General features: G+C 46.1%; 3 protein-coding genes across 3 annotated transcripts; 1 reads left to right on the plus strand and 2 right to left on the minus strand.

The window, feature by feature from the left end:
- Positions 1-247: 247 nt before the first annotated feature.
- Positions 248-10,173, minus strand: LOC117581803. The gene is made up of 3 exons (XM_034269244.1): positions 9,867-10,173; positions 4,817-5,002; positions 248-940 (listed from the first exon to the last, which is right to left on the minus strand). The coding sequence occupies exons 1-3, from the start codon at positions 9,934-9,936 to the stop codon at positions 726-728; spliced, it is 471 nt and encodes a 156-aa protein (XP_034125135.1). The 5' UTR covers positions 9,937-10,173; the 3' UTR covers positions 248-725.
- A 3,061-nt stretch (positions 10,174-13,234) lies between these two features.
- On the plus strand, positions 13,235-16,090 carry LOC117581792 (intraflagellar transport protein 80 homolog). Its single transcript, XM_034269223.1, has 6 exons — positions 13,235-13,386; positions 13,451-13,907; positions 13,967-14,194; positions 14,258-14,637; positions 14,697-15,224; positions 15,285-16,090. Exons 1-6 carry the CDS (start codon positions 13,250-13,252, stop codon positions 15,886-15,888), a joined length of 2,334 nt encoding a protein of 777 aa, XP_034125114.1. The 5' UTR covers positions 13,235-13,249; the 3' UTR covers positions 15,889-16,090.
- Positions 15,901-17,142, minus strand: LOC117582234 (glyoxylate reductase/hydroxypyruvate reductase). The gene is made up of 4 exons (XM_034269845.1): positions 16,739-17,142; positions 16,302-16,633; positions 16,119-16,244; positions 15,901-16,055 (listed from the first exon to the last, which is right to left on the minus strand). Exons 1-4 carry the CDS (start codon positions 17,140-17,142, stop codon positions 15,937-15,939), a joined length of 981 nt encoding a protein of 326 aa, XP_034125736.1. The 3' UTR covers positions 15,901-15,936.
- Between the last annotated feature and the right edge of the window lie 255 nt (positions 17,143-17,397).

The following is a 17,397-nucleotide window of genomic DNA, read 5'->3' on the forward strand; positions in this document are numbered from 1 at the left end:
GCAGAACGTAAAAGTTTGCAGCAACAAAAATATGCAGCTGAGGGTCAATAATGATGTTTGCAATGCATGTAGGCGGTGGAGTTCTGCTTCGAAGACACCGTATAATGCATAATTAGTGCATAATTCCAGTGCGACAAGTAACATTATTCGAGTTGGGGCATGCCCATGGATCATCAAAGGAAAAAAGTTACTCTAATTTCCAGTTAAACGTTGACGTTTACTCCCAAATTCCATTTAAAATGCTTAATTTTCGTACCATCTAATTACGATTTATTGTTGTATTTTATTTACGCGACACACACAAACACACCGCGTGACGTGACGGGTGGTGCGTGCTTGCGCGTTTTCCATTTTCAATTACAAGTACAATATTAAAGGTATTACAAAGATGTAAATACATACATACAAATTACAACAAATTTAAGTGTGTGTGTGTGTGTGTGTTGCTTGCTTGTTGAATTGATTGATTGAGAGGGTGACCAAGTGGCATTTCGTGTACATGATGCAGTCCTTGATGATGACAAATGTGACGCTACTACGTCCTGCGTGCAATTGTGATGCTGTGTGTGGCATGTGGCATAGTGACTATAAAACTCGATGAAGAAATTCAATTTCCTTAATTCCGGGGGGCAGCCCAAATACGCAAAACGCTGCCAAATCTTGTAATGGCTTGAATTCAGTTTGCACATCTGTAATTAAGTCCGACTCCCTGTGCTCCCTGGGACTCATTTGCATAGCTGCCTCAGTGCTGGCAGCAGGGGCAGCAGGAGGAGTGCCAGCAGCGGCGATATGCCGCCGGATCCGTTGCAGCCGTCCGTGGTGCAGGTGCGGCAGTAAACGGTCTTGATGTAGGACGAGGTCTGGTCCATGGCGCACTTGTCTGCCGGATCGTCCATGTCCTCATAAAAACAGGAGCGCGAAATCACCCGCTTGCCGTACACTGCAAAAAAAGAAAAGGGAAGAGCAGAGCAGAGAGCAGCGTTGAAATATTTTCATTAAGCAATTTTAATTAATGTCTGCATTGGGTGAGGGGCATAGAGGGGGGCGCGCTGTGTGCGCATTAAATTAAATTTATGTGTACGTGCCTCGCGTGGGCTTCAGTCTCCCGCCATTCTGGTTTTCGCTCGAACCATGAAAAAATCTCAAAAATGACATTTGAAATGGCCACGGGGCAAGTGCCAGATGGGGCCTGCTGCAGATGTGGTCATTCTGCTGGATAAGTGCCAGGGAATGATGCGTATTACGGGCATTTAGTCATTCTTTGGCTTTGAAATTATCCACCAAAATATGCCAAAAGTGAGCCAAAACTTTGGCAATGCAATGGAAAGATTTATTGTCTGTGTACAGACAGAAGCTGCCTCCTGACTGCAGCTATCTGTCAGTTAGCATCTGTAAATTCTTGCACTATAGCAAAGAAAGTAATTCGAGTAGGCACCTCCACGATGGCTTATCTCAGCGTGCCACCAACCCGCGTAATAGGTTCAAGGCTCACCATCGTACGAGCATGCTTGGAGTTCCAAGCAAAAAAGCTGCGCCTCCAACTGCACAAATGAGGCCTGGCCTGAAACCGAACGTGAAACTCGGCGCAACGAGACAATTTGCAATCAAACAGCAAATGAAAACCAGAAAGAGCAACAAAAGTTCACAACAAATTGCGTTTCTTATTGCGTGTCTCCGTCTCCGACTCCGACTCAGTCTTAGTCTCAGTCTCAGTCTGTGTGCTGCACAAATAGAACAAAACGACAAAATGTTGAAAACATTTCAAATGAAATAAAGCAAAATCAAAGTTTTAGCCGCTCGAAATGGGCAACAGCGTTGACCATTTTTGTGATTGGCTCAGACTCGAATGCGGACGGACACCGGGCGGACAGTGAGCCATGAAAGCAAATGCACACGCACATACGTACGTACGGGTAGAGAGACGCCTGTTTGGCTTAATAAAATTGTTGACAATTGTCGCCTTATCATGGCCGCGGCATCAAACAAGGCTCGCAGAATGCAGCGCATTGAGGGACGGAACGGAACGGAACGGGACGGGACGAGTTTGCTTGCCACAAAACAAAACAAAAAATCAACAAAAATGCTGGAAATTGTTTGCCGCACACACACAGTGTCATAAATTTAAATTTTAATTAATTTAATTATTTATGGCCTGTTTTGGATTTTGTATACAAATAAATACGAAAAAGTTGAGACAAAAAAGAAATAAAAACAGAGCGAGGGAGTGAGGCTGTGAGAGACGAAGTTTGCATACACTCAGGGTGAGATTTATAGCATGCAGGTTGAAAAAGTATCAGGTATCTGTGTAAAGTTGTTCTTCATGTCTTGGAAGTTCCCCTATCAAAACTCACTTAAGCAAAGAATCATTTAATAATCCAAACTCCTAGCAAATATCACTCCCTTTTGGCTCTGCAAATTCCCCAGAGAGAAGCTGTTGGCTGCAGGCCAAAAATGGCTGCCCGCTAGCCATCAACTTTTTTGGGTTTTGAAGCCAGTGCAACAAGTTGCAAAATATTTGCCAAGTGACGTGCAACCTGACAGACAACTGGTACAGTGGATAGACACAAACACAAACACCACTGCCACAGCCTGCAGCTAATTGCTTGGCTGCAGATTTTCGGGCTGAGTAAAAATTATGGAATACATTTTCCATTTGACATTTGGCCAAAAACTAAAGGCACATTCATGGGCAATTAATTTAACGGCATATAAATTGATTGGAGACTGGCAACAACCACAGCCGGCCAGCTGCAGCTGCAACAACATGTTGCATCGCCTAGTTGCATTTTTCTCAGACATTCTGCTGCCGCGTTTCCCCTCAACTGGGGTCCGTCTTCTTATGGCCCGTAATTGAGCGCTTCACGCTGTGCAACAACTTAATTAACTTATATGTCGCCCCTAAGCCCCCCCCCCCAGCCACGACTTCCAAGCTCTGTTTTCCGATCGTATATTATGTATTTTGGGCATTACGAGCGCTGCTCATGTTTCAGTTTTTGGGGAACGAGACTGCGACTGAGACTCAGAGCCTCAGCGTCAGTCTGCAATTGCAATTTTAATTGCAAACTGCCAATTGAAAATCTTGCAAATATTTGCCGCCGAGCCAATTTGTAGACGCTTGATTGCAAAAATTTAATGGTGTTCATTAATTGGCCATAAGAAATTGCTTAAATGTTGTCCGCGAACACCGAAATCCCTGCCATTGCATTCGTTGTTTGTTGCTGTCATGCTCATGGATAGACCAATAAACGCTTTTTGAGCATTTGAATTGGTGATATAAGTGGTAAATAAATGAAATATATTATGGTGAACATTGAAGGGAATTTACTCAATTAATTCTTCCATTTTGAATGCACTCTGAATATATAATTTTAGCTTGTCATCTGCCTAATAAAGATCAACAAATATCCATAAAAGTGCCGCCCAATTTGACTCTAGCTGCTGATCATTTAATTATTACAATAAATCACAAACCAAAACCCATTGAAACTTGTCTACAAATATAGAGCAGCAGTCCCAACAGATTTGTCAAAATAAACATAAATTTATATCACAACTTGAACTGCTTTGGCACATCTCTATTTAGGCAAACCAAAATGGATTTTAATTGATTTGTCACATGGCCTAAAAGGCACCCAAAGCGGACCAAGATTTATGAGTAACTTGTGGTGGAGCGACTTTTATTTCGATTTATTAAAATATTAGCTTTTTGTCATCTATTTTAGCAAACTAAATTGTATATATTTTTCTTTGTTTATTTTGTAACGACTGCCAATTGTTATTACATCATTAAGTGTTGGCATGACCCACATTACGTATGTCTGCCTATTGGCCAAGCTCGGCTCGTCTGCTTTTGACAAGTTTATGTGCCGACTGGCCGTCGTGACCAGGTGAATGCTGATGATGATGATGACGGGGACAGGCCCAGCACCAAAGGCGAATGCAGATCAAAAGGCAGCGATACGGATCGTTTGGCAAATTGGACAAACAGTGCGAATTTCCATTTCAATTTCAATTTTAATTTCTATTTTCAGTTTGGCGTCGTTGTACGTATTATGGCTTGGGGTTGTTTGAGATTTAAAGAGTACGAAAACTTTTCCCTCAGGCTGAATCGTTGTGAAGAAATTGCACAAAAATAAACAATGACTATTTCAAGGGTATCCAAAACGTCGTTCCCCCGCCGCCTGTCCATCAGTCCCTATCTTGATTTGGTTTTGTCGTCTCTCTCTCTGTGGCTTGTCGTATGCAAATGCACAATTTGCGCTCTGGCCACAGGGCAACAATAAAACATGCCTAGCAACAATGTGCAGCCGAACAGCGAACACCGAAACCGAATCGAGCTTAAGATCGCCACGAAAAGTATCACTCATATGCCGCGTGTGTGTCTCTCCCCATAAATTTGCCGTAAATTAGCGGCACATGCAACTCTGTGGGCCAAAGTGTCGCCACTTGTTGGCTGTCTCACCGCACCCCACCGCACCGCACCGCTCCTCCCCCTGTGTGCCTTGCCACGCCCCCGATCAACGCCCAGCCAGTGTGGCAGCTGCAGCCTGCAATTGTCCGCTGGTTGTTGCACTTGTTTGGACTTTGTCGTGGCAATAAATTTCAATCTCGTTTGAGTCTCTTGTGGCAGTGTCCCAGGCACAGTCCCCGTTCCCAGTGGGGTCGGGGTGCCTCTCCCTCTCTCGATCTCTCAATCTCCTAATCGCCAAAGCTGTCCAAAGACCGCACACGCGGTCACAACAATGCAACGGGTTGAATAATTGGGCACGCCTGCGGGTAGGGGGGGTAATGTATTGCTGTGGGTCTTTGATCTCACCTTCCTGCACCAGTTTCTTGCACACGGGACGCGCATTCACCGACTTGACACCCACCGAATAGGTGCAGTTGACGTAGCTCCAGTAGCGCTGCTGCTCCGAGATGCTATCCGGCTGGAAGGGATCGTTGCAGAACTCCCCATTCGAGACGTCCGTGGAGCAACGCCAGCAGCGAAGCACTGCAGAGGCTGCAAGAGAAATTGTATTGTGTAAGTAACTGCGGGAATATAACGTTTGTTTGGGTAAAGAGATAATTTTATTTTCATTTGCGTAGAATTTACAGTTAGGTTCGAAGACTACCTGCGCAGCCGACGCACCGAATTGCCCATATGCAGAAAGAGAGCGAGAGAAAGAGAGCGTTGGAGCAGGTAGCAGCTGCTGCTGAGATGCGCACAAAGCTTAGAGCGCGCAATGTACAGCAACGAAGAAGGTGGGACAGAGAGAAGAAAGAACCACCGCTGCAGCGCGTAAGCATGCGCTAAAACTGTATTTATGTACAGTGAGTAGTGCAAATAGCAAACAGTAGTGCTCATTGACGATACGGATTAAGGATTTAATGACTAAACTGAAATATTGAAAGCTAAGAAATCACTCATTCCTGGTTTATGGTAGCCCTTTATCGCATTTATTTCATTATATTTCATTTACAAATACTCCAGAAAATACCAATACAATTATCGCATCTATTTATCGCCAATTCCAGCGATAACGATGAACCCGCAACGATCAACTAATGAATCGAATCGATCCATAATGCAACTTTGAAAGCGCTTCCTGCTGCGTGTGCCGCTGGCGGAGAGCTCTTTGAAATATTGCCGAGCAGAAATTAATTAGGCACGGGAGCCTTTCGGCGGAGTTATTTATGCGACACCCGATGGGAAAACTGCCTTATAAAAGTGTCAAAAACCTGGGCATTGGCTGGTTTATGCCTGGCGATTAGACTACGCGTAGAGTGTGTAAATAATAATTTGATTAATCCATGCGAAGGAGAACGCTGGATGATAATGATGGCTGGGGATGATGGCTATGATGGCGACAATAAAACTCGTTTCTCGTGGCCAATTTAAACGTCAAACGCTAACGTTCGGGTTAAATGCACTTAGCCAACACTTTGAGGCGCGTTTAAGCGAAAGCCTAGATAAGCAGCGCAGAGGGGCAGGGTTCGTGCAGCGGGGAGGAGAAGTGTGCCAACGCACTGGCACAACGCATTTGGCCGAAACGTGTTTGTGGCCAGTCAGCCAGGCAACGATCGAGCGATCGGGCGACCGCATTTGGCCATAAACATTACAATTTGCGTTCGAGAACTGAGAAATCGAGAAACTGAGACGCGCAGCAACTGGGAAATGGAGAAACTGCAAGTCTCTTTGGATGGAAATTATAATCATTTACAATATATTGAAATTAATTGACAGTTGAATTGTCAGATCGTTTGCAGAATTGTTTATTTGCGCGTCCGCTCTGGGCAACGGCCAGTGGCAGTTTACTAATGGTAATGACTGTAATTCTATTGAAACTGAAAATTGATATTGTGCGGTTTGTGGCTGCCACAGCCACTCGCCTGCTTGCCACCACTCAATGTGTGCTCTGTGCTCGGTGGTTGCATTATGCCAAATGTTGTGGCAGTTGCAACTGCGTCCCAAAAATGGTCAGAGACATTTGGGGCCCGCGAATACGAGTTAGCAAGTGCGTAAGTATTTGTTGGACGAGATGTTTTCGCCGATACTTTTGGCAAATGGAATTCGCCTCTAATCATCGATGGAAAACTGAGTGAGGGGAGCGCTGGCTTTGGGGACAGATCTTGCCTATACATTTCCATTTCCATTTCCATTCAACCAACCATTCACGCAAAATAAAACTTGAGGAGGGTGAATGATTTATTACACCAAAAAACACACACACTCGTATTATGTAAGCTGCAAATGTGGATCGAAAGGTTTGGGAGTTGTGGAAATACATATTATTTTATTACCCTTTTACTTCAACTTATTCATTTCATTTCGAATGTTTTTTAGCTTGTCCTTCATTTACTTCTATTGATCCTCGCTTTACTTAGCTGTCTCCAAATATAAAACTCTAAAAACTGAGCTAACAAAAGAGCCAATGAGGCAATAAGGCAACAAATAAGTCAAGCAAATTCTGTATCTTCCCTGCTCCACCTTCATTAATCATTCATTATAATCTACGTTGGCTTTTTCTCATATTTACTCGAAGTTTTCTTTACCTTTTCTACACATGTTCCTTCCCTCATTGCATTTATTTATTTACGAGTCCTCAACTCCGCCTCATAGTCACATATTCTAGTAAGTATCCTTCAGGCATATCCTTACGCTCCCCAGAAATATGTTCACTTAACCCTTTCATACCCCATGCTTACCCCATGCCACCCAAGTCGAGTGTCCCTCCAATCCGTTTAATTACAGCGTAGCCCGCTCCCTGACTGGGGACATTTTCTTTTCTGAGGTTCATTAGCTTCACTGCGTAAGCCACAAACCAACTGCGCCTAAGCCAACGCCGGAGTTTATTGCCCTCAGCCCTATAGCTGCTGCCATCCATATCTGCATATGGAATTGCCGCATATGCCGCAATGGGGCAAGCGAACTGTTTCCCACACATGTGACGGGGTTCACATGCAATTGTTCCATTAGGCAGACAAAACTTGCAGGCGAGTGACAACAGAGTGGAGCTTGGACTTGCCACATTTTGGATCTGCTCGGGGTGCATCTATAAAATATAAATCCAAAGACACCACCAGAATGCCGCTCACCCGAAGCTTCCCCTTTGAAGCGAAACTCTTCCAAAGCGCCTTGCCTGCCGCTCCATATCATTCCCCATTAAACTTGCCAACTTACGAGTGTGTGTGGGTGGGTTAGAGGGGTGTGCAGTAGGGTGTGCGTGGTGGGAGCTAAAACTTTACGGCCCTAAAATGCAATAGAGATTAGGCGGCAGGGGCAGGGGGTAGCAGCAGGTTTGCCTGCGACTGTGACTGTGAGTGACATGCAACCAAAAGTTCATTCAACTGGCAGGAAAAATGCCAAATGCCAAATGCAAAATTCGTCGAACGTTTATCAAAATTGTTTCCCAATTGGGCTGAATGCCACCATAATTAGGCGGCTAGCGAGGAGTGTTGGTTATGCGAAGAGAATGTCTATGCAAATGAGTGAATATGTCAGAGGTCTAAGAAATAATAGAGCTTAGATGTGTGCGCTAAGACTACTTCGAGTTACTTAGAGTGTTCTTAGAGTGCTAAAGTACACCCTTAAATTCCAGAACCACTCCCATCAGCAACAGCAAATTGGAAATTCCTCAAGCTAACTGAATTCCCTAAGTCCCTACCTAAGTACTTACGTTAAGTAATCAAAATTCCAGGCCTACTATTTGAGTGGAGCTCCTGAACCACTTTACGTAATCGAATACCCTACCGAAGCACACCCATAAGTTGCAGCCAAACCCATAAGAAATCGCATATAGAAATATATATTCAACGATTACAAATCAAAGTACAATTTTGCATTTCAAAAGTCTAACATTTTCTCAGGCTCTCTAAACATTCTCGTGGGTGTGCGCTTTCGACGGCTTTGCAGTTTTCAGTTCAGTTTTCATTATTATCGTTCATAAATATGCCACGTAAATCGCACTGATTCAGCGACAGCGACAGCCACTGAATGGATTTAATTAGGCAGCAACAACAGCAGCGAATTATTAATTGAGAAGATTTCATCGCAGAGATCTGAAGGTTAAGGGCGATGAGGCATCCTCATTCCTCATTCCTGACTCTGACTCCGACTCACAGATGAGTTGTAAGAAATTGTATAAATAATTGCATGTTTTTTGGAATATGTTAATTACGTGATTTGTAATTTTTTTACAATTTTCATTCATGTAGGACATGCATATTACAATAATTAATGGCTAAGTTGAGTCACTCTTTGATGGTGCTTGCATGTGCTCTAAATTCTCTAATAGATTTGTATCTTTTATCTGTGGAATCTCTTGTGTCATCGCTTTGCATGTACAGGATCCTATTCACCTGAGAAACAATCAGTAATGATTCTATCTAAAATTACTTTGGTCTACTCTCTGGTATGCCCCTTTTTATGGTCATCGCATGAGTGTCCGTAAGGGCACGCTTTGGAGTTTGCCCTCAATAAATTTGTGTCACTTTGTATGGTGGAAGTAGCCTTCGCTCCAGCTTATGCCACTCCAAGTTGACAGTGGCACGCCCTGTGCAGCATAAACACAAAAAAACTCTTAGTTGATGACATGCCGCGACATGTGGCACGCATATCCACAAATCCACATTGAAGGAAACTTTAGAAAAGTTTTTTTCTAGAAAAGATACAGAAAAAGAAAGAAAGATTTTCCCACTGGCAGCTCTTTTCCACTCACATTTTCCTAGCTATTTATAATATTTGTTTTACTTTGAGTTTTTAAGGTTATGGAAATATTTGTGCTGCACGTCGCACGTTTGAGGTAAAAATAAACACAAACTGAGCAGCGGGCAAAAATATCTTCCAAGTGCAACGCGTGTAAATCCAATAAATCAGCCAAGAATCGGAGGAGATTTCAGGTATTGACGGGGGTACTTATTGCGACTGTCAAGACAATTGCCATGATAATGCAAAAATAAGCAAATTGGAGTATGGCATTCATCTTATCAATGAGGTCAGACAGAGAATAACAATTGATTGTTTGTATATTTTCCAAGATTTTCTTTACAATTAAGCTGCGGCAATTGACCTTCTCAGACTTTAAACGAATACAATTCCGCTTGGAATTACTTTTCTCAACTTTAAGCAGCACCCTAAGACTTTAATCATGCCAAAAGTTTACCCTTTAAGCCATTTCTTTTTGCGAAACGGAACCCCTTGCTGTGGTTGGTTCAGCGAACTCGAGGCTTTGCTTTTTGCTGCACATTTAAAATGGAAACTCACGACCACGCACTTAACTCTGGATAAGAGCTCCCTCCGACTCCACTTAATTAGCTGCACTTCCATGCAAAACCAGGAAATCTAGGAGCTATTCTGCACAGAAAGGAGTGCGACTGGGACCCACCTGCATTGAGGCACAGCAGCAGGGAGAGTAAAGCCAGCAGCAGGCAGCCTGTTGAACCGTACGACGGCATGTTTCCGGGGGGAGATTTTCTTTTATGTTTTTCTTTTGCACAGCGGAAATTTGCAACTGAATATTTTTCAGTTTCGACTCCGGACACTTCACACACTTCTGGCACTCTAGCACGGAGCGGCACGGCACTTCTTCTGCTCGTTTTGGGTTTGAAATTTACCGAAAAATATTGGGTGGAACGACTGTGGACTGCCCGAACGAACGACCACGCATGCGACGCGTTGACAAACTGAATGCGAACTGAAACAGAAACAGAAACTAAAACTGAACCGAAGCGAACTGAACGGAACGGAACTGAGGCTGAGAACTGAACAGTAAAGTAAAGTGTGTACAGTGGGCACTGAGTATTGAATGCCGAGCCACCACGCGACAGTTGAACCAATAACAAAAACGAACCCAACCCCAACGCACACGAGTCGCCGCTGCCGTCGCCGTCGCCGTCGCCGTCGCTGCGAGAGATCGCCGAATCGCTTGGCGCTGCTTGCAAAAGAGAGCAGTTGATGCCGTTGCATTCAATCGGAGAGTACCTACTGCTGGAGCGGGAAGGGGCAAAGGCAGAGGGCTGGGGGGGAGCTGCTGCCTGCGCGTGAGCGTGGGGCTGGGTCTCGGCTTTACGAGCTTACGAGTGCTCGGCGATATGGCTGCACTTTTTTAATGGTCGCCCGCCAACACTTGCAGTTTCAATGGCGGCACAGTGGGGCGGGAGTGATAGTTGAGTGCAGTTTTAGAGGTTCTCCCTTTTGCTCTTTGTTCTTAATCTTTTCAACATTCAAGTCTGTAGAAGGCATACAGAAAAAAGAAGATTTATTTTATTACTGAGAATATTTTGTATACTGAGAAATAAAATGGCAATATACAGTAAAGGTTCCACTTATAGCTAGCTTATTGCGAAGCAACTCAATTTTGATGTTTAATTGCTCTCTGGTTTTTCTTAACTCTGTATGAAGAATGAAGATGTTCTTATATTTTTTAAGCACAACTTCACTTCCCATTTGTGCCCACTGTGTGTTTAGCCAGTGCGTTTTGCCGCACCATTTGCCGCTTAATGGCTGTGGCTGTAGTTGCCATCTGTGGTTGCCATCGTCGTCGTAGTCGTCGTCAACGTCACCCTGGTGGTTGTCCCTACGCAGACAGTCGTCACCAGCAATTGAATGCTGAGTTCGATTTGGCCATCGACGTCTAATCAAGTGCAAGTCTCTGATAAGGAAATGCAATGTTGGCACTGGCACTCGGGCAACGCGTAGGGGAGAGGAGTAGCTGGAAACTGCGTGCTGTGTCACAACATTTGTTGCAAACACTTTTTATGTGTTTTCAATTGCAGCCAGAGAATGTGAGTGGCAGAGAAAGAGAGAGAGAGTGATTGAGTGTGCATAAGCGTTGCACTTGTGTTTTGTCTTCTACGAGTAGTGCGATTGTTTTTTAGCGAGGGTCCGCGATTTTAATAAAGTTTTGGTTTTTTCCGAGTCTTAAATATTTTACGACAAAATTACGACAGGAACGGAATTGATGAGAGTTGGAGTTTGGTTCAGCATAAAAAAGTTCAAGCAAAGATAGTTTTTTTCTAAGAGAAGAGAATAAAAAGCAAACTAATAAAATATTTACTAGAATTCGGGGAATTTATTTTATAGAATGCTCTTCAACCAGCCAGAACCAATGAACTTCTCTACTCGATGTCTGATATAAATATATTTAACATTTAGCAACGTAAATAACTAAATTATAATTATGGAACCATTTTCGTCTAATTCTAAATTTAGGACTAGCCAGTCCAGTGCCTAATTAGCAAATTAAACAAAAATATCTGACTCAGACTCTGAAACTCAAGGCATAAATAGGTATTTATGGAGTCCTATAAGCTCCCACTCAAACACAACAAAAACAAACTTCAGTCACACACCAGCGCCAAGTCATCGTACTCCGTCGTCAGAGGAGAAGAAAATTGAACGTAAAAAGTTCAATGTACTAGAAATGTGTCAATTGTGTCAAGTAAATCCAATAAACTACGCCTACAACTACGACTCGAACTCAAACAACGCAAACTCATGTCTCGACTCGATTGAAAGACACAAAAAGGTAGAGACAACCCCAGGCCAAGGATAGATGGAACCCCAGAGATATGCAAACCCAAGACATGCACTGGGAATGTGACGTGGAGCCTTGGGGGGTGCGTAGTACGATGATTAGTCAGATTCATTCGATTTATTGATGAATTTCCTTTAATGACTGCAAACAAATTAGAATATAATTGAAGCTCATGCAGGGACAAGCTTCCTGGAAATCGATTAGCTTGAGGTATAGTTGTGCCTCGCCAAGACTTTATGTTGGTCATTATGCTGGGGACTCCATTTAGTGGCTGCAATTAAAAGAAAAGGGAAGTAATTAACACAAAAAGAAACTCGGTGCCCCTTGCTTCGCTCCGTGCGCGGCTTAAAGGTTTTACCTATCCAGCACGGATGAGATTTTCCCTTCGTGTTCAATCAGATCTTGTCACGTTTCAGCGCGTCCGTCAGCGAATCCTAAACAATTGCCATGTCATCTGCGACTCACTCTACTCGCATGACAATGATTATCGCAAATTGTTGCTGAAAACAGTTGCCTCGCTAAATAATAAACCATAATTACAGGTTGGCCGACTGTAAAAAACATCCAAAATGCGAGTATTCCCGAGCTCTTTAGCTGCAGCCATTTGCTTACAGCAAAGTCTTACAGCAGCGGAAACGGAATTCGTTAATTACATGGCTCTGCCAAGAGTAAACCAATTGAGAAATATGGAAGTTACATACAAATAAATGTATGCACGATGATCTCAGCGAACCAACAAAATAATTAAATAAAGTTCGTGCACAAGAGGAAATCTTTTAGTCAGCAAAGAAACCATCTAACCGAGACAACAACCACATACATTATTGGAATACAAATTAAGATTGCGAAGGGAACTGCGATGCTTCTGGTGGAAATTGTTATATGGAGCGACAAATGAATACAAATTGTCTCTGAAGAAAATCTTAAATTGCAGTAGATTTATTTATTGTCTTTTAACTTTAGTTAGAAATTACTTGTGAAATGTTATATTTCGCAGCCACTCAGCCAATGCAAGAACCATATTCAATTCACACCACCCAAGAGGGAAAATCCCATAGAGATCGAGGGGAAATTAGAGAAGTAGTTATTTTAGTCTATGCAGAAACCAACCAAGGCCCGAACCATGGGCCACCATGGCAACTGAAATGGTCAACAAATATTCACCCTGACAACCATTTTACTACCAAAACAAAGGCAAATTATTATCTTCAGTCACTACAGATGTGCCCAAAATGAAGTTAAGAACACGGTTCTGCAAGAAGAGCTCCATAAAAGCGTCAGAGAACGCGGCAGAGAGCACTCCACAGCCAAACAATTATCCCCTGAGCTGTGTGGACTGGAGCAGCAACGAGGACATTTATTTTGTGAGGTGAAAAACCATAAATTTCCTTCACACTTCCACCATCTGAAGTTTTTCTTTGCCATCCCCCCAGCGATGACCATCAGATATTCAAGTGGAGCGACGTGAGCCGCGATTCTGTGGAGGTGGCCAAGCTGCCAGATGACTTTGTGCCCACGGATCTGCACTGGCTGCTGCTGGGCGGTCGCAGCAGTGGCGGCGGCAAGGGCAGCGACACGCTGCTCATCTGCAGCAACGACGGACGCTTCATCATCCTCAACAAGAGTGCGCGGGTGGAGCGTAGCATCTCGGCACATGGCGCAGCCATTAGTTCGGGTCGCTGGAGTCCAGATGGCGCTGGTTTGCTCACCGCTGGCGAGGATGGTGTCATCAAAATCTGGTCAAGATCGGGCATGCTGCGCTCCACAGTCGTGCAGAACGAGGAGGCCATACGCTGTGCTCGCTGGGCGCCCAACTCCACCTCGATTGTGTTTTGCCAGGGTGGACATATATCCATAAAACCGCTGGCAGCCAACAGCAAGTCGATTAGGGTAAGTCTGGTGGAGATCTTCGATGAGGTGAATACAACTTGAAAATTTCCCCCTTTTAGTGGCGTGCCCATGATGGCCTGGTGCTCTCCTTGAGCTGGTCCGCGCAGTCCAACATCATAGCCTCTGGCGGCGAGGATTTTCGCTTTAAGATCTGGGATGCTCAGGGCGCAAATCTGTTCACCAGCGCCGCGGAGGAATATGCCATTACAAGTGTGGCTTTCAATCCCGAAAAGGACTTTCTGCTGGTGGGCACTTTCAACATGCTGAAGCTGTGCCACAGCACGGGGGTGAGATCCACGGAAAAGACTTTCTAGCAAACATCTAAACCAAATTGTACCCTTCTTTCTCAGTGGTCCTACAACAGCGCTCGCTTCACCGCGCCCAGTGTGGGTTCCTTTTTCGCTCTGGCCTGGTCCGCGGACGGCACTCAGGCGGCCTGTGGCACCTCCACGGGTCAGCTAATTGTCGCCCATGCAGTGGAGCAGCAGCTCATCTCGCGGAACCTGAAGGCCACCAGCACCAGCAGGAAGTCCATTGCGCTGCGAGACATTGCCAATGGCAGTCGGGATGTGCTGGACTTTCCTCAGCGGGTAATCAACTTTGGGCTGGGCTATGGGCACTTGGTGGTGGCCACCACGCATCAGGTGCACATCTACAACGAGAAGTACATCAATACGCCGATCATCATTGATGGCAGGAACGACACGAGGGTCATTGAAGTGGGCAAGAAGTCGGTGCATGCCTCAGCAGCTGCCTGAAGTTCCTTAAATATTCTGTACTCCCTTTCAGATACTTTATGATCTTGGACTCCTCTTCGATCTGGGTCTACACCTACACGGGTCGGCTGCACCTGAATCCCCGCTATCCCGGCTCTCAGGCCCAGCTGCCGCTGCTCACGTGGCGCTCTCTGTCCCTGGGCCTCGATGTCCTGGCCATTCGCGACAACTCCGACACGAGTCTGCTGCATCTGTTTGATCTGATGCCCGGTGCATCGCGGCAGTACGATCCTCACTCGCTGAAGGCCAAGCAGCAGCTGGCGGAGATCGCCGCCTGTCGTGCCGGCACACAGGACGATCAGTTCGTGGCCTTCATCGATGCCAATCGGGAGCTGTACATCAGCGAGACGCGGAATCTGAGTGGGGAGCGACAGGAGGAGATCTACAAGATTGGCACCCAGCTCACGGCCATCAAGTGGGCCAGCGAAACGAATATCCTCGTGGGCTTGCATGATTCCTGCTACAGCATTTGGTATTGCCCCGGCGAGGGAGCCTCCGATCCGACCATCATAGCTTTAACGACAATTACCCTGGACACGGCGTGAGTTGGTGCGTGGAATGCCTGGAACCGTCAGCTAATCCCGAGTCTGTCCCCTTTTAGGGAGTTCGGCAAACACATCACCATCGATAGCTTCGAGGATGCTGTGGTCACCTTTCGTTGTGCCGGCGCCCTGCTGCCCGTCAACGTCAGCATCTACTGTGAGGTGCTGCATCGCACGCTGATCGAGGGACAGTGGCAGCAGGCCCTGAAGATCTGTCGCATGGGCCAGCACTCGAGTCTGTGGGCCACACTGGCGGCAGTCGCAACCAGGAAGCATCAGCTGCAGCTCAGCGAGGAGGCCTACGCGGCAGCGCTGCAGATCGACAAAGTCAGCTACTTGCAGCACCTGAAGACCCTGACCCCTTCGAGTGCCGAGCAGATGGCCGAGAACTCCCTGATGCTGGGCAGAATGCTCGAGGCGGAGACCATTCTCCTCCACAATCGCAGGTACCAGCAGGCAGTGGCTCTCGCTCTTCGCATGCACAACTGGCGCAGGGCTCTGGAGATTGCCCAGAAGCATCAGGCGGAGGAGCCCGGCCTGGATATGCTGCAGCAAGTGCTGGAGGAGCGGCGAAAGTATCTCAAGGCACTGCAGCGGGATGAGTGGGAGCCGCTGTACCTGCCCCATGTGCTGGTGGATAAGCAGGGGAATTCCAGTGAATAAGGGAGAGAAATCTTTACTACTCAATGGAATTTGTTCTGCCTCATTCGATCAATATGCTGGCCTAATCATGGGCTTTCCTTCCATGCCATTGAGTATATTGTTGGCCGCCAGCAGACTCATTTCGATCGTAGTCTTCGTGGTTTGTGTGCCCAAATGGGGCAGAATAACTGCAAATAAAAGGTTGAATATGGAGTGACATATATATCATAATCTAACTGCCAAGAACTCACCGCAATTGGGCAGCTTCAGTAAGGGATCCTCCGCTGGCAAAGGTTCTGGTGTTGTCACGTCCAAGCCCGCGGCAAAGATCTGCCCTGTGGTCAGCGCTTCATGCAGATCGCTTTGCATGACGAGACCTAAGCAGAACCCAGTTAAGATGAAGCCACAAACAAACTGCCAATTCCACTACTCACCTCCTCTGGCCACATTGACAAAAACTGCACTCGATTTCATCAACCCAAAGGCTTTCTTATCGAACTTTCCGCGCGTTTCGTCGGTGAGTGGTGCGGCGACCACGAGGAAGTCGCTCTCCCGCAGCAGCCGCTCGAAGGGCACATGTTCCGCCTTGAACTCCGCCTCGTTCTCCTTGCGCTTGCGTGTGTGATAGAGAATTTTGGCCACATCCCAGCACTGGAGACGCTTGGCAATGGCCTGACTGATGCCGCCAAAGCCAAAGAAACCGATGACAGAGTCGCGGATCTCCTGGCCCATGCGCCAGTCAATTAGCTCCGTTTTCCACTGCGAACTGAAACATAATTTAAATATTATAATTTCAAATAAACAAAACGAGTTGGCAGGGCAACAGCTCATGCCAAAAGCTTGCACAAAGCTCCAACAGCTGTTGGCTCACCTCTCGATATCATGGCGACCGGCGTGAAAGTGTCGCCCAGCTGCAATCATCAATCCAATGGCAAGATCCGCCACCGAATTCTTCACCACTCCTGGCGTGTGCCCCAATGGGATCTGGCGCCGCTGGAACTCCGGCACATCCACGAAATCAATGCCCGACGACATGGTGCTCACACACCGCAGCTGCGGTCCAGCTGCATCCAGTATGCCGGCATTCAGTGGCTGGTAGTGCGCCCAGAAAATGGCATCCACGCCGGTCACCTTCTGTAGAATCTCCGCCCTGCTGGGCGGCACACTTTGGCAGACGATGGTCTCGGCGCCGCGGGAACGCAGCAGCTCCAGGGCGGGCGCTGGCACATTTGGGTGCGAGATGAGCACCTTGAAGGCGGCGCGAACAGTCGACATGGTGGAACTAACGCGGGGCAGCGGCAGCCAACAAATGTTCAATGGAAATTTACCCCAACAACACCTAACACAAACCAAACAATTGGCAAGCTTTTTGCACTCTTTCTCTTAAACGTTTGAGTGTGTGCTCTTAAGCTTTCTGCCCAAGGGGAATTTACTTACAGGGTGACGTCTTCGACACTGGGAAGTTACTGTCGGGTACTTTCTGGCGCTTGTCTCGCTGAGCGTGGTGAATATGTAAGTGCTCCTCCACAC

The sequence above is a fragment of the Drosophila guanche genome, unplaced genomic scaffold (assembly GCF_900245975.1).
Source record: "Drosophila guanche unplaced genomic scaffold, DGUA_6, whole genome shotgun sequence".
Taxonomy (NCBI): Eukaryota; Metazoa; Arthropoda; class Insecta; order Diptera; family Drosophilidae; genus Drosophila; species Drosophila guanche.

Coding starts and splice junctions, on each gene's coding strand:
- LOC117581803 (XM_034269244.1), bottom strand. CDS start 9,936: ATGCCGTCGTACGGTTCAACAGGCTGCCTGCTGCTGGCTTTACTCTCC. Junction 5,003..9,866: donor GCTGCTGTGCCTCAATGCAG/GTGGGTCCCAGT, acceptor TTTCTCTTGCAG/CCTCTGCAGTGCTTCGCTGC. Junction 941..4,816: donor CAAGAAACTGGTGCAGGAAG/GTGAGATCAAAG, acceptor CTTTTTTTGCAG/TGTACGGCAAGCGGGTGATT.
- LOC117582234 (XM_034269845.1), bottom strand. CDS start 17,142: ATGTCGACTGTTCGCGCCGCCTTCAAGGTGCTCATCTCGCACCCAAAT. Junction 16,245..16,301: donor TGTCAATGTGGCCAGAGGAG/GTGAGTAGTGGA, acceptor GGTTCTGCTTAG/GTCTCGTCATGCAAAGCGAT. Junction 16,056..16,118: donor ACTGAAGCTGCCCAATTGCG/GTGAGTTCTTGG, acceptor TTTTATTTGCAG/TTATTCTGCCCCATTTGGGC.
- LOC117581792 (XM_034269223.1), top strand. CDS start 13,250: ATGAAGTTAAGAACACGGTTCTGCAAGAAGAGCTCCATAAAAGCGTCA. Junction 13,387..13,450: donor GAGGACATTTATTTTGTGAG/GTGAAAAACCAT, acceptor CCATCCCCCCAG/CGATGACCATCAGATATTCA. Junction 13,908..13,966: donor CCAACAGCAAGTCGATTAGG/GTAAGTCTGGTG, acceptor TCCCCCTTTTAG/TGGCGTGCCCATGATGGCCT.